We start from the raw sequence: 16,734 nt of genomic DNA, 5'->3' as shown, positions 1-16,734 counted from the left end.
AGATGCACTTTAAAGGTGCAGGAAACGCCACAATGGCTTATCTATGTGCTTTTGGCTATTAGTTTCTGAAGGTCAGAAAAGTCTAAGGGTTGGAGGACTTACTTAACGACGTATGTGTGAACTGGTTCTTTCATTAAAGCTCTTATAGATGACTGAGCAACTTTAACTCTCTTAACTATTTTGCTAGCCGCTGATTTGGAGTGCACAACAATTTTCCAGTCGTTATTCGGTCGCTTATAATGTCTAATGTCATTTGAAGCCTCTTTGCATATGGTGTAAAAAAATTTACAGTCATCAGAATTTCTGATATCTTGCGGACAATTTCTTAGAACAACCGCATACGATAGCCTTACGCTTTTCAAAATGTAGGCAGCAAAGGTTGATGCATTGTTAACTTTTGCAGTATTCGAAGAGTTCACATATAAGACGTAATTCGTGACGTCAATAAATCCATATATTTTTCGGGAAATCTCGGTTACTTTTGAAGCTAATGTAGCAGAAACAGTATCGCTGATGACTGGAGTTTTACAGGAACTGATACTGAAAAGTGTAGTATATTTTTCTTCTCTTTGACAGCTGATACGAGGAGTTTACACATTACAACAATATTTTTATCGTCTTCGAGACTGATAACTCGGTCTTACGTATTAAGTTCAAAATAAAAACGTTTCTTTGCTGATAAGATCGCATCATGCGTGAAGAGATTGACAGCTGAGGTTACAACACATTCTATTTTCACACCTTCGGATAGCAATTGCACAAGAAAATTTAGTACAGCATTCAAAATAATTTTCGCTCATGCTTGTCTTTCAATAATTAATCATAGCTGGCTGAAAACGAAAAGTTATATTGGAGGGTAATCAGATGATATCTAAAAGGTAGTAGGCTAAATTTCAGAAGCTCAAAACGCCCATTAGCGAGGGAAGCGTAGGCCCCTGCTATCTATTCCTCGCAATTTAAGGGAGACACCACACCTGGCAGGTGCGCGGAGGCTTGCAATCAAAAACCTCCCCACTCCTGCTCGCTTATTAGTGAAATTACAAAAACAATTTATAGTTAAAAATAATTTTATAATAATAACCATAGGATTAACTTTCACTTGTTGAATTGCTGAGTAGTAATTTTATTCAGGCCATAAACTATAGGCCTTTGCCAGATATGGCAAAATCTAACTAGCTTCGCAGGGATTAAAATTCACTGAAAAAGCCTAATGGTTTGATAACCAATAATACTCAATTCTAGACAAATGTTTTCACCTTGAAATCTAAATCAATACTCTTAATACTAATCAATAATTTTAAAGTAAACTATATTGCTATGTTAAATTTCAAACACTCATTAGCCAGGGGCACTTGATAAAGTAAAAAAAGGGATACCCAAAATTTACTGAATTTTTGTTTCCAATTAAGGCTTTAAGTTAAATTTAATTTAATTTGATATCTTTTGAAAGTAAGAAGAATCTTTCACATTTCAGCTGTTTCTATAACTTCATTATTTATCTTGGGATGTGTTAGTTTGAGACACATAGCCTAGTTGACACCAATTGTTCTGTTATGGCACAGTTTCTCTTTTTTAACTTTTCTGAATGACTCGAGAAGGCATTTGTTGTTATTTTTTTTATTTTTTTTTTTTACAGACAATTTTTTTTTCATGAGTTTTCCACACTTTTGAGTTTAATTCTTATTATCGCTTCATTATTTATTAATGCTTTGCATAATATTGAAGAGGATCTAAATTTAGAGCCCATAATCTTTTTAATTGTTTCAGATCATTTAATTCTTGCACAAGATATATAATAGCGCATAAATTTGAATTACATTGTCGGTATTAAATGTGTGTTTTTGGTTAATATTGTTAACCAATTCGACCACTATTTAGCTGAGTTGAGTTTCGGCTGACAACCTGTATCTGTAAAGCTTCTATTTGATGTTTCACGTATCATCACTCGGCGGCAACTCTAAATTTCAAACCCACATTTCATTCCTGAGTTGGACGTTGATATAGAAGGGTCCTGTTAAAATGATTTATCATATAGGAGACCTTGTTTGGTAAAATTCGATTTCTTTGATTGTTATAAAAGTGCCAAATTGATATTTCTCTGCTTAATAGTATTTTTTTTTCGGTAAAATTCTAGTTAATTGATTTCTTACTATCTTGGAAAGGGTTTAGGTTAGGAAAATGAAACTTTCAAGGATGGTCTACAGGCTAAAGTATGTCCCGGGAAGGTATTTTAAAGTACTCACCTCTACTCCTCCCCCTAGAGGGCCCTGGAATTTGCCTACATGACAGGTAACCTATTGAAATTTTGACTAAACAACATTTTACCTTAATTTTCAGTTACTAGCTGCTTTTTCTCTGCCTTTAGTTCTGAAAATACAATTCCTGTTTCTTGAGTAGAATTTTGAGCCATATCATGCTTTTTTTTTCAAAATTTAGGAAATGTATTTGTATATCTTTAAAACTTTATAAAATAGAATCAAGCAAAGTTATGAAGGTGAAAACAATTTTGTTGTGCTTCAATTAAGCAGAAGATCTATTGCAAGGTTTCACTTTTGTAACAAACATAATTTTAAAGGTCATCAAAGGTCAGGGCCCTCTAGAGGGAGAAGGAGTGGAGGCAGTTGCTTCAAAATACCTTCCTGGGACATACTTTAGTCTGTAGATTCATCTTTGAAAGTTTCATTGTCCTAACCTAAACCCTTTCTGAGATAGCAAGAAGTCAATTAACTAGAATTTTACTGCTTAAGAGCCCAGCTGGACACAAGGGGAAATGTTAGGAAAACAAATCTTACTCCATGATATGCAGAATAATCATAGTTAACACATTTTGCAGGTTGAGTACCTTTATCTTCACTTCTTTCCCTGTTTTTCCAAGAAATTCATGAATTTGTTAGAACCAATATATTTGAAGAGTTTACTTCCCCCTCTCTCCCCCCACGATGTGCTAATATATACCCTAAATTGCATCCTGATTCTAAATGTAACTTTTATTTGCATCATGAATGAACTTTATTCCCATTTTAGTCATATGGTGGATATCCTTCAGGAAGGGAAGTTAGGTTAATAACAGTGAAATATACTAAAATATTATGAAAATATAATACTTTAGTAATGAAATTATGGAAACTGACATAGATGTCAATCCAGATTGGATCAACACAGTCCACAACACAACATTTTCCAAACTACTTGAAATGTTGTGCACTTATTATTGGCTTTGAAGTCAGCTTATTTTCAAAGCTTCAGATTTTTTCCTTCTTGTGTATTTTTTTTAGTTATAAAAGGGAAAAGTTTAAAAAAATAGATTTTTGGAAGTTTTACTATATAAACAAGAATATCTCAACTCTTGATTAAAATAAAGACATAAAATATTTGTGTCAGATTATATAAGCCTTTATATAGTATGCACCACAAGTATACATTGGAAATGCATATATTTGCAAAAAAATATTGAAAAAAATGTAAGTTTTAAAAAAAGCCACTTTCTCAAAATAATAAAAAAAGTATTTGTTGTGGATTAGAATGAGCTTAAAACACATGAGAATTTTCAACTTAGTAATCTCAGCAGATTGTAATTTTTCACCAAAGCAGTACATATGTGTGGAAAAAAATAGTATTCTTCATGCTTGAAAAGGCAAAATAAAGTTTTGTCAGTATATAAAATTGAAAAGAGAAGTATTTCAGTATTTAAACCCACTGTATGCATTTTTTTGTCTTTATAGAAATTGTTTCTGTAGCAATTGGGTAAAGTACCCATCTAAAAGATGATACAAAACCCCCTTAAAACTAATGCATGTGTGAAAAGCACATTTCTTCTCTTCCTCCTTTTAAAAGACTGGACATCATAATAACTGGAAAATACAATGCAAAAACCATTTAATCCATGCTAAAATTAAAGTCTATTCTTTTAATTCTTGTGGAATTCTATAAGTTACAAATAGTTTGTAGAGATACAATTGTGTCTTGTTTGGAAAGACTGTTGGTTCTCCTAGTTGTAGTAGAAATATTAATCTCCAAAAGTGACACTTCAAAAGTAGGAACCTTCTCCTGAGGATCCTGTATTTAGCCTTAATTAGTGTACTTCTCTGTTCTGTTGCAGCTGTTGATGTTTAAATTTCCTTTGTGAACAGGTTTCTTGACCTGCCAAAACCTTAGGACCTGGTGTATTATTTATTTTAAAAAATTTTCAAGTATTCAAATATCAAATATATCCTAGATGATCTATGAATGTGGATAGCAATGGAAGTAAGCATAATAATGTTACTAATAAAAACGTTTTGCATTTTATGAACTTAAAATGCTCCTGTTTAAATGCTTTTTTACCTTCCTGAGAATTCCCCCTCTTTTTGGAAAATACCCCCCCCCAGAGAATACACCTTGCTGAAATATCTTTTTTGATGGAAAATTCCCCCTCCCCCCCTCTATGGAAAATAGGGGGTAAAATTCTACTTTAGCCACTTGTGGCTACCTTGGAAAGGGGTTAGGTTAGGAATATGAAACTTTTTAGGGATGGGTCTATGGGCTAAAATATAGCCAGGAAGGTATTTTGAAGTGCCTTCTCAAAGTAGGCCTAAACCCTCTGGTAAAATCTGGTAAACATCACAGCCTAGAATCATTTTTCTTAATGATTGTCTACAAATAAGACTTACTTCTGATAACATAAAAAAATAAATGTATCAAAATACCCCCTAGAACCTCCTCTGTCATTTGAGATAATTGGAGATTGGTTCTGCCAGCTAATGCAGCACTGAGCAAAATTCTGCATCATGTATGAGTTAGTGCATTAGCTATTTATTGGCATCTACATACAAGAGAGCAACATCACAAAATTCTACTCTAATAACAAGAATCGTATTTCCAGAACTAAAGCAAAAGAAAAAGAAATTGATAACTGAAAATTAAGGTAAAATATTGTCTTGTCAAAATTCCAATAAGTCAACCTGTCATGTAGGCAAATTTCAGGATCCTCTAGAAGGAGAAGGAGTGGAGGCAGATACTTCAAAATACCTTCCCAGGACATACTTAAGCCTGTAGACTCATCCCTGAAAATTTCATGTTCCTAACCTAACCTCTTTTTAAGATAGCCTGTAGTAGCTAAAGAAGAATTTTGCCAAATAAGACTTTCAAATTTGACAAAAAATTGAGTTTCTTTTTTTTCCATAGGGGGAAGGAAATTTGGTACTTGTGTATTATGCACCACCAACTCAAGTTTACACCATGTAAAACTCAAGAACAAACCGGTTTTTTGTTAGTTTCTGTTACTTTAAAAACAAATTGGGCTATAGATATGCACATTAGGAGAGGGGGGGATAACAACATTCAACCAGGACTCAAGTCCTGGTTGAACGTTGTTGAAGTAAAGATGCTAGGGCTGTTTTAAACAAAAAAAAAACATTACTAGTTTTAATTCTTGCATTTTAATGTAAGTTTATTTATATATACATATTTTTTTCTCTTTCTTGTATTGTGCTGGAGATGGCCTTTGAACATGGGGCTGAAATATTCACAGAATTGATTTCCACTGTCTTGAAAAGATTTTCCCTATTGTTTCAACTTTGTATTTGTTTGGTCTGTATGTAAAATGTGTTAGGTACAAGTATTCTGCATATTATGAAGAACAAATTGATTTCTGACCTCAAACTGTCCAGCTAATTTACCCCCCACTCCCTTATGTGCAAATATATAACCCAAATTATATATTTCCCATATATTCTGTCACTTGTTTTGGTCTTGTCTCATGCCAAGCTGAAAAAAAATTAACAAAGAAACTGGTTTGTTCTTGAGTTTTACACAGCATAAACTTGAGTGAGTGGCACATAATGCACAAGTACCAAAATTCCTTCTCCCTGTGGAAATTAAAAAAACAAATTTCTTATAAAATTCTCAAATTTTGAAAGTCTTATCTTTCTTGGGGCCTAAATACCTAGAACCCTCTTTACCAGAGCAAAAGAAACTTGGAAATATTAAAGCATATATGATATTATGAAGCCTTTTCTCAAAGTAGGCTTGCTTAAACCCTTTGGTAAAATCCTGTCTATACTAGCAGGTGGGTACAGAAGACTTGTACAGCCATTATACACAGCTAGCTACATAGCTGTTGAGTTAGCAAATACAGGAGGACAACATCACAACCTAGAATCATTTTTTTAAATGATTGTGTACAAACAAGGCAAAGGGCCTCTAAAGATAGTTTACTTTAAAAAGAAAAAGGATTTATTAAAATCGCCCCTAGAACCCCATGTGAGTTAATCAAGGGATGATTTGTTTCACTACTGCAACAATAGAAGAATCTGAATGAGTATGTAATACAGGGATTATGGTTTAAACCACTTACCACCCACTTTGCACAAATGGCTATAATGCTCCTGATACCTTGGAACAGAGAATGCTTGCCTGTATACAAATATATTAGTAATCAGTATTCATATCTAGAAAACTAAAGTGGACAATATTATGAACCAGTTCACTAACATTTACCATTTCTTCATGTATCTGGTAAAAAAACAAAAAAACAATTGAAATGTGCTTAGGGAACTACGTCTATCCTATTTAGCTCTAATAACCCTTGAACAGCTAATATAATTCTAATTGATCAGGGCACTGGCAAGTATAAATTAGATATCAAATTCAACTACTGATTGGCCTTCTTCCAATGAAGAGCAACATACAGCTAGATCCCCTCCTGAAACCATCTAAATAAATAAACAATGTATCCCCATATTCCTCTTTAAATCCTTGATCAAAGAACACAAGAAAAGGAAGGGCCTGAGCTATGGCACATTTGAAAGACATCGCTGATGAAGAATATGAAAAAGAATATTTAAGTAGTGATGATAGTGATAAGCCTAATATTGACTGGGGGGATGTTGAAGGGACATTTGAGTCTTCTGATAAGGCCAACGACTTTAAAGAACAGGAGAAAACTCTTTACTGATTTATTTCATCTTTTGATGAGTAATCATCTTCCATATGTGTGTCATTGATGCTGTAGCAACAAGATCTGAGGGACAAAATGGAGGAAACAGATATGAAGATAATGGTGGAAGAGAAGAAAGGTTTATTGTTGACCCTACTCCAAAACAACTTTGCTCAGAAAAAGATAAATTTGAGAGAGATGTTAAAACTATCTTTTTTCTGACAAACCTGACTGGTAATCTTAAAAAATGCCCAAGCTCTTGTTTGAAGTTTTCTAGATAAGAATTCAGGAAACTTATGAAACATATTGAAGTAAAGAATAGAAATCAAAGCAAATAATGCTTGCTTCTTTATTGAAACTCCTGCAAGATAAAAGAAGGACACTTATCTAAGAAGCTACATGTATGAGAAAACTAAGTTAGGTACAGCCCTCTTAAGAACGTATAGTCCCACACTTACCCCAAAAGTTGAAAATGTGTCAGTTTGCAAGTATACATTCCTTGGCTGTCTTGGATTGGGCAAGTATGATAAAGTGATCTTTATAACTAACCACTGTGACATTTGCACACTTGTAAAAGAGAAAATTGGAGCAACAAGAACTGCTGGTACAAATGGCAAGACAACTGAGAAAGAGAAACTGCTGTAAAGAAAGCATATCAATCTTGTTGAACAACTGCCTGAAGTATTTTCTGAAGATAACCAGAAATACGAAAGAAGTTCAACTACCATGTTGTTCACAGTGGACCTACAAAAAGTATAGTTGCTTCACAGCAGAAAGGAGGCTTTTTTTCTATCAAGACTTGTTTGTTTTAATGCGATATTTGCTCTGGTTAAGTCCACCAAACAAAACCAGAACCTTTGTGTTTTTTGAAATGAACCTCTACAAGGACGTGATGCACCTGATATAGGCAGTGCCTACCTCAAGGTCATAAATTTGAGTAGGGATATCGTGTACTTTCCTTTTATACTGATAAATGTTGTGCCCAGAATAGAAATTTTATGATTTGTACCCAGATCAAAACAATTTGTATCTAATAAAAGGTCATACGCATGTGGGGATTGATTCCATTTGTAAGACACAAAGAACACACAAAGGTTCACACAAAGAACCTTTGTGTTTTTTGAAATGAACCTCTACAAGGACGTGATGCACCTGATATAGGTAGTGCCTACCTCAAGGTCATAAATTTGAGTAGGGATATCTTGTACTTTCCTTTTATACTGATAAATGTTGTGCCCAGAATAGAAATTTTATGATTTGTACCCAGATCAAAACAATTTGTATCTAATAAAAGGTCATACGCATGTGGGGATTGATTCCATACACGTATTGATTGAGTCTCGAATCCGAAAACGGGATGTGCTTGACTTTGAGGATTTGTGCAACACCATAAAAAAATGTAGGGAATTCACAAAAGCTGTGAAAATGGAAATGGAAGACTTCAGCCAATGGAAAAGCTTGATGACTTCCGGCATTGTTGCGTAAAATTTGGGTGTCACCATTGATGAGTTCAGAGAAGTCTATTTTAAGAAAAGAAAAACAGAATTGTTCTATAAAACTAGCTCTGAAGCTGAAGAAAAGAGTAAGTTTTTGTGTCACAAAAGCTGGTTGGTATTTTAAAGAGGCAAACCATCATTTGACAAATCCAATTCCTTGCCCAAGGTGGGTTAAACAAGAAAAGAATCTTAGAAAAACTCTCATTAGAAAAACTTGTACCTTTTATGAGCGAAAACCGTCATGTGTTTCATCTTCATGTCATTTATTGACATGAAAACCGTCATGTCATGTATTTCGGCAATCTATGCCTCCATAAAAAGTTTCTGTCGATTTACTGAAACACGGCTCTGTTTTTTAGCTCTCTGCAACATTACAGTGATTTTCTTTACGTTTTTTACTTTTTTGAATTATTTGATTAAAAACATATGATATGTTTGAAAAAATTTGATATGTTTGAAAAAATTACTTATTGTACTTGCTTCATACATGGTTTTACCTTCGGCATACGTCATTAACAAGGGGTTTGACCATATAAAACGGCGTTATATGTTTTAGACCAACTTTTACCTCTGGAACTTGAATTAAATTTGAATCTCACGTCGAAGGTAAAAGTATATACATGTATGTATGGTAAAAGTATGTATGTATATGTGTACGCACTTATATCTTTGGAAGTGCCTCTTTATATTCGTAATGGCTGAATGGTAAAAGTACATTTCTACTGTTTGAGGCCTCGAGGAGGTAATAACGGAAATTCTACTTAAAAACATTAAATCCCTATGTCTCTTTACCTATTTAACAAATATCTAGAACTAGCCAGTGTCCAGTTTTACCGTAACCATATTTGGAGCTCTCGAAAGAACTCAAACTTTGAGCTGTGACTTATCGAAATAATGAGAAGTGTAGATACGTCCTTTTAACTTTGGACGGCCGTATATCATAGGACATATTTAAAGTACCCGTCTGCTTTTTCCTTAATCAATTTAAAAAAAAATTCTACAAAACAAGTTTTTCAAAGAAAAGTAAAGAGCTTTATTAAGCCAAAAATGAGCAGATATGAAGTCAAATAACCTTCCAAGCATAAAACTACCACAAATCACCATCAATAAATAAATAACATCACAAACGATCAGAAATTACAATAAATAACAATGTCAAACTCAAAACGAGCAAAAATTAACGTGACTAGGGCTGACAACACCTTTGCCTTCTCAGAATTAGAACATGATTTGCACTTTATTGAAAAAACAAAAAGGAAATGATTGCGGATTGGCCGTTTAATATACATATACTGATATTTTGTCCTTAAAGTTTTAATCTTTTTTGTTTATTAAAGTAAAAAAGTGAAAAACTGTTAACGTTATTTGTTTTCAGTAAAGTGCAAATTATGTTCTGGTTTTGTAAAGGCATGGGTGTTGTCATGGGAAAGGGGCTGATATACCCAATATCCCTAGAGACATAGCCTCTGGACTGTTCTACTATGCTAAACAAAATAACTGTTTCAAAATTTTGTATGCCTTTATGCCTTTGGGGCATAACTTACAATCCTTGCCCCAGGTTTTTAGGGACTATTTCAACCCTGAAGGCCTTTTTATTTGATCCTTTGACTGTTTTGAACGAAATTGCTATCTCATAATTACCATCGGATGGATTTGGGGGAACGGAGATGTGGGGTGGGGCTAGTTGCTCTTCTATCACTTTCGAATTTGGGGAAAAGAAGATGTGGGTGGGGCTAGTTGCCCTCCTATTGCTTTTGACTCTTAAAAAGGACATTAGGACTTTGATTCCCAATTGAATGAGCCACATCTGAAGTTTATGCATCTACACTTTCCGTAAAAACTTTAAATGTTAACAGTGGGCAAATAATATAACTTATAGCCCTTACCCTGAGGGCCGTGGGGGAGGGTTGTCATCCTCACAGACATAATTACTGGACCTTTCAAATATACTTAACAAAATGGCTATCTCAAAATTTTGATTCAATTTGTTTGGGGAAATGAAGTCCAGGGGGAATTCCCTGAAGAACCTCTGAAGTCCAGAGGTTGCCCTCCAATTACTTTCGACTATTAAGAAGGTCCCCAGGACTTTCAATTTCCAGTCCCATGAATTCCCCCCCCCCCCCAAAGTTTATGTGATCGATCTTTCTGTAAAAAACCTAATATGCCCCTGGGGCATAACAAACAACCATTGACCTCAGAGCTCGGGGGGGGGGGGAGGGGGTTAATCTTCAAGGAAATAGTTTCTAGACTATTCAGCTACGCTGAACAAAATTGCTATCTAAAAAATGTGATTGTATTTATTTGGGGAAATGATGGGCATGGGGCGGGGGGTGGATGGTTGCTGTTCAATCACCTTTGACTATTAGAAAGGGTAATCCAACTTGCTCTTTCAGTTTCAGAAAGTGCACTAGCTCTGTCATTTTCCAATCGAATTAGCCCCTTTCGAAGTTTTTACTACAACTCATTCTACACGAAATGCCCTAGTCTAAAAAAAAACAAAAAAACAATCTGCCCCACATCGCTCTTTACTTAGTCAGCGCTGTTGTGCTGCCTATAATTAGGTTCAAGTTTCTTAGGCCTAGAAAATTGCAGTCAACTTGTTTTGCATTCCAGAAACTATAAAAATAATCCTAATGATTTTAATTGGATCTTAACCCGTCAAGACTTTCTTTTAAATTTAAGACGTTCATTTTTTACGGTTCCTATATAATGAAAGTTTTACTTTTATACATGGGTTTTTTCCATCTTTATCAAAAGCGAATGTCCTTTGTAGGAGAAACGAGTGGAGATAGATGGTTTGAACTTTCTCCTTAGGGCATAATACAGGCTGAGGATCTATTCTTGAAAGTTTTGTGCAACTAATAAAACCACTCTCTGTATTTTTGCCCTTATTTTAGCTGTACAAATGTATCTGAAAGTTGACTCTAAGTTTATGAGTAAGTCAGTATCCTGGGGCTCAAGAGGTCAGTAATTTATGTTGACCTGCCTTCCCAAGCCCTATGCAGATATAGTATCAAAAAGACTCCCAAATCCTGTAGAGCTGTAAGGTTAAGAAACCTTCCCAGACCGTTATTAAAAAAAATAATTTTCTGGAAATGTTTATGAAAATTTAGTGTCTTGGAGAGAGGATGACATAGAGATGCATTCTTAAATACATCCCTGCACCCCAATTTGGACTGTAGGATAAACTGCCACTTTTGTGTTTTATGTTTACTAGAATTCATAGTAAGCCAAAGAAAGTGAATGGTAAAGGGATTTACATATATCTAAGACATGCTAATTATCTTTAATCACAGCTGGATTTGAGTGAACTAAGGATTTTTTGTATATGAAACTATCATCTTTCTACCAAACTACCATCGTTCAGGGAAAAGGGGCATTTGGAGGAAATTGGAGGGCCTAGTTGCCCTCCAATTTTTTGGTCACTTAAAAAGGGCACTAGAACTTTTAATTTCTGTTAGAATAAGCCATCTCCTCCTTTTTTAGATGATTGGTTCAATATAATCACCACTGAAAAAAAAACAAACAAATAAACACGCATCAATAAAGTGCACCCACCCTCTCCTGATGGTCCTACATTTAGCCCTAATTAATATACTTCTCTGTTCTGTTGCATCTGTTGACGATTTTATTTTCTTTGTGAACAGGTTCCCTGACCTGATCCATGATTTTTTTTTTGGTAAAAATGCAAAATTTCACATTTTTTTGGCGTTATGAGCGCTACTGGCAACTTTCCTGGGGTGGGGGTCGTTCAAGTGTTATCAGGAGTGTCCATGGGGAACATCCCTATAAGCAAGATTTGTCAATAAATTTGCCTTGAAAACCTCGGAAATGATAACCATATAATTAGTTTCTAATATTTCAGACGGGGTTGAAACGAAAAATTTTCACTGTCTTATAAGTATTTGACCTGTTATAAATGTGTTAATGTATTTTCGTTTCATGTCATCCTCTAAGCATTGTATTACAAATATTAATTCTTGAATGTAAAAACAGGGGTTTAAGGAGGGAGTACTAGATCTCCTTCATCTTTTACAGGGTATTCCATTACAGCTTATCGTAAAAAAAACCTGCAATTAAAGAGTTATCCTCATTCATAGAAACTCAAGGACATAGTTTTGATTACAACTTGTGCAACAACAAATCCATTATGTCTACTGATTTTAAATATGCACCATATATTAATTTAAGTCTGGTCGTTAAAAGTTGTTAGCGCATGAAAACTTGCATAATTTTACAAATAGGATCCTCCCTCCCCCAAAAATAAAATAGTTGTATGATCTTGAAGGAAGTTATGCAATGAAAATCAACATGTATGAGTACCTTAAAGGGACAACCTGGACCGTCATTTAAAACTAGACCAATAAGGACAACTTAAGTAAAGGGCATTTGCAAATTGTCTGAAGTAACGAAAATCCAGAATGAAGAAGAAAGAAAAACGTGGTTAGAAGATAAGTGACAGTGGAGTCAAAACTTGCCAAAACTGAAAATGATAGTTATGATTATTGGGTTTGGGATTTTGAGATGGATAAGGTCGTCAATGCTTATTATGCCTCTGTTTAAAAAATAAAGTCTCGGCGATATATCTAAGGAACGGATCATATGAATACAAAAGGAACGTAAAGAAAGTGGAGAAAGCAATAAAATATGAACTAAAGAGGTGTGAAGTGGAGGCCATGGATAGAATTGCCGAGGATCCGGAAGATGCAGCTAGACGGCATAATAGTAAGATATTGTACTGACATGTTAATAAATTGAGAGAGGGTAGTCAATCCGGACTTTTCCCAGTTAAAGAATGGAACGGGGCCACTGTTAGTGATAAGGAAAGAGTTAAAGAGAGATGGGCGGAACATTTTGAGAATGTGCTAAACCGAGATATAGTTGCAGGAAAAGATATAGGCCCTAGAGGAAATGAAAAAGTTTGTTATACCTTAGATGTGAAGGAATATTTTTTTTTTTTTTTTTTTTTTAGGAAGAATTGGCGACAGTTCTAATTAAACCACTGCATAAGTAAGGCGATAAGAGTGAGTGTCATAATTATAAAGGCATTAGCATTGTCTTTGTAGGTATCAAATTTCGTTGTAATATGATACTTTTCAGACTGAGAGATACTGTAGACTAAGTTTTAAGAAAAGAACAGTGCGGTTTTAGAAAAGGTAGAGGATGTGTCAACCAAAGTTTACTCTTTGGTAAATAATTGAGAAGTGCCTTGGTTGTCAAAAGCCTTCGGTCATCAGTCTTATAGATTATGAGAAAGCGTTCGATTCTGCTGATAGAAGAGCTTTAGCAAAGGTCTTATCTTTATATGGTATACCAGACAAATACATTAAAGTGATTAGTGCTATTTACGAGAATAATACTACTGCGGTTAAGGTAGGAAATGACGTTAGCAGATGGTTTTGTATTAAATCAGGAGTTAGGCAGGGTTGTGTTCTCTTCCCCTTTATATGGATCATTTTGATGGACTTTGTCTTAAGGAGCACAGGAAAGGCAATGGGAACCCACGCAATCAAATGGAGAGGAAAAACTCTCCTGAACTTAGATTATGCTGATAATTTAACCATCCTAGATGAAAGTGTGAGCAAAATGAATGAACTTTTAGAGGCTTTGCGAGTTTAGGGTGCTAGAATAGGTTTGAAAATTAATGTTAAGAAGACTAAGTCACTAAGGCTAGGAATAAGTGAAGGTTAAAAGATTACGTTGGGTAATGAAAAGATTGATCAGGTGGGTGGCTTCACTTACCTTGGTAGTATTATTAGTAAAGATGGCGGGAGCAGTGAAGATGTTAAAAGTAGAATAGCCAAGGCTCAGGGTGTTTTTTTAAAATTGAAAAAAGTTTGGAAGAATAGGAAGATTAGTCTGCAAACCAAGATTGGAATTTTGGAAGGTACAGTGATGACAGCGGTCAAATATGGCTCTGAAGCATGGACGCTCTGAAAAGCGGATGAAGATTTACTTGATGTTTTCCAGAGAACTTGCCTACAGATTGTTCTGTGTATCCGGCTGATTGACCGTATATAAAATAATAGGCTGTACGAAAAGTGTGTTCAATCCCGCTTTCTAGGGCTATAATGAAAGAAAGGTTGAGATGGCTAGGGCATGTTCTTCGGATGAAGTATGATAGGTTACCGGAGATTGTCCTTTTCGGCCAACCGTCTATGGCTAAACGGAAAGCGGGTCGTCCTCGTCTGGGGTGGGAGGATGTCATAAAGAAAGATATAAAGGAAATGGGGACTTCGGCAGGGTGTAAAGAGGGAGGCTTTGAATAGATTGGGATGTAGGAGGAGCATGCTTAGCTGTGTTGGCGTTGCGGTGAGTTACTAATATATATATATATTGTCATTCGGTCACTGTTTTTCACATTCAAATTAAATATTTGTATGGTGGACGAAAATCATCCTTGAAAAACTGCATCCGTTCAAATGTTTATATATTTTACCTACGGTCACATTGAACTATATAACACAACCCATATAACAAGATAAGTCAAAAAATAGTCTCCGTAATTAAGAGAGGTTAGGAATCAAATCTCCTCCTCCTTCTTGTTTTATGTCCATCTGAAGGCTCAGGAAAAATTAGAGAAAATTAGCATAAAATTATTTTTTTGAGGCTTAAGTACCCCCTTTTCCCCAGCCACAAAAAAAATCCACTTACACTTCAACTCAGTAAAAGGAAGCTTTTAACTAATTGTCTGTATAACCTGTTTATTTTTTATAAACTGTACAAATCAGTTTTTTTTTTTTAGTTTTTCTTGTGCATTGAATGGCACCAGTTTACGAAAATGTAGGAGGGGGTAAAATGTATTCTTTGAAATCTAGGATGGGCAATTTGTTCAGTCCTTTCAGTGAAAATACTAAAAAAGTAGGAAACGCCAATGAAAATACCAAAAAAGGCATATTTTTCAAAATCCTAGGGTATGGAGCAAAAAATTAAAGGGGCAAATCGTCCCCTCCCTGAGTTGTGATACCCCTGGGTTTATTGGAGCCTTCTTGGCCCAAGGTCTTCAGTTCAATTGGGGAAGCACGAACTTTTTTCGGCCCAATTTTTAGGTTCCATATACCAGTTTTTTTTTTTTTTGTAAATTGTCATCTCCTTTCACCAGTGACCTATGGATGTAAGTTTTAGGCCACTCTAGCCAGTTTCAAGAATGTAAGTTAAACCCCATTTTCAGACAAACCAATTTATTTTCTATGTATTGGGCTCACAATGACTTATAGCTATAGGTTTGAAGCCAATAATAAAGCAAAATTGGTACTTTTTTATCCTTATTTTTGGGATGTCGGTACCCCAAGACTTAAGTGTTTTGTGTATTAGGGTTACCTTGTCCAGAAACCTATGGTTGCAATTCATAGGCTTGCGTTTTAATGACCTTTTATTTTTTCTCGTTCAACAGGTTCGTATAGATATATTTGCATAAAATATGATTTCTCTAATTGGGTCTCGTCCTCGGAGTTGACACATCTGCGCAAATTAAAAACTACACCCAGTCTAGGAGACTAACCCTTCTTTGGATCTACCCCCAGCACTAATGTACTAAAAAAAATTCCTCAAATCCATTTTTGGTTCGAATTTTTACTTTTTCTTCTTCTTTTCAGGGCCAAAATGAAGGGATTTTCACCCTGGCCTGGTATGGTAAGTACATTATTACTTGTAAATAATGTCTTCCTGTGTTTTATTTTTTTGAATGAATAATAAAATATTACTTAGGGCTAGAAGAATCATGTAGTATTCATACATCCTGTAAACTTGAAAGAAGAGGATACTAATGAGAAATTGCATACAAGAGTCGCTAAAAGAAAGAGCCTATAAATTGTAGATAAAACTCTAAAAGAAATGAATACTATTTTCGTATTTACTTGCATCCAGTAATGCTAATTATATATTTTTTATTTGCTATACTGATAGTTTTTTCAGTAAGAAAAAAACCTAAATGGTTTGTTGGATTTGGCGACACCAAAAATTTTTAGTGAGTCAAAAATGAAAATGAAGAGCAGAGACACCCAGTTAGAAGACATGCCACGCCGAGCATGTGAGCGAGTCAAAAATGAAAATGAAGATCAAATACACACGCGGTTAGAAGAACAGTGGCGGCGTGTCAAAAGTGAAAATGAAGAGCAAAGACACACGCAGTTAAAAGACATGCGACACCGAGCATGTGAGCAAGTCAAAAATTAAAAGTAAAGGTACATGCAGTTAGAAGACATGTGATACCAAACATGTTAGCGAGTCAATAAAAGTAACCTGGACAGCGAGAATTAAAATTGATAATGATGGTGATGATGATTGGGTTTGGGGTTTTGACATGGATAAGCTCATCAATGC

At 34.9% G+C, this 16,734-nt stretch overlaps 1 protein-coding gene across 2 annotated transcripts in view; it reads left to right on the top strand.

The window, feature by feature from the left end:
* Positions 1-1,934: 1,934 nt before the first annotated feature.
* LOC136025127 (cytokine-like nuclear factor N-PAC) overlaps positions 1,935-16,734 on the top strand; it is a 129,040-nt gene continuing 114,240 nt past the window's right edge. For both annotated transcript variants that reach the window (XM_065700872.1, XM_065700871.1), the window contains exons 1-2: positions 1,935-2,048; positions 16,008-16,044. In XM_065700872.1, coding sequence (XP_065556944.1) covers positions 2,020-2,048; positions 16,008-16,044 — 66 coding nt within the window. In that variant the 5' untranslated portion in view covers positions 1,935-2,019. The remainder of the gene's footprint in view (positions 2,049-16,007; positions 16,045-16,734) is intronic.

Source organism: Artemia franciscana, chromosome 3, assembly GCF_032884065.1.
Source record: "Artemia franciscana chromosome 3, ASM3288406v1, whole genome shotgun sequence".
In the NCBI taxonomy this organism is placed as follows: domain Eukaryota; kingdom Metazoa; phylum Arthropoda; class Branchiopoda; order Anostraca; family Artemiidae; genus Artemia; species Artemia franciscana.
The sequence above is the reverse complement of the archived record's forward strand: the minus strand, read 5'-3'. Positions and strand labels throughout refer to the sequence as shown.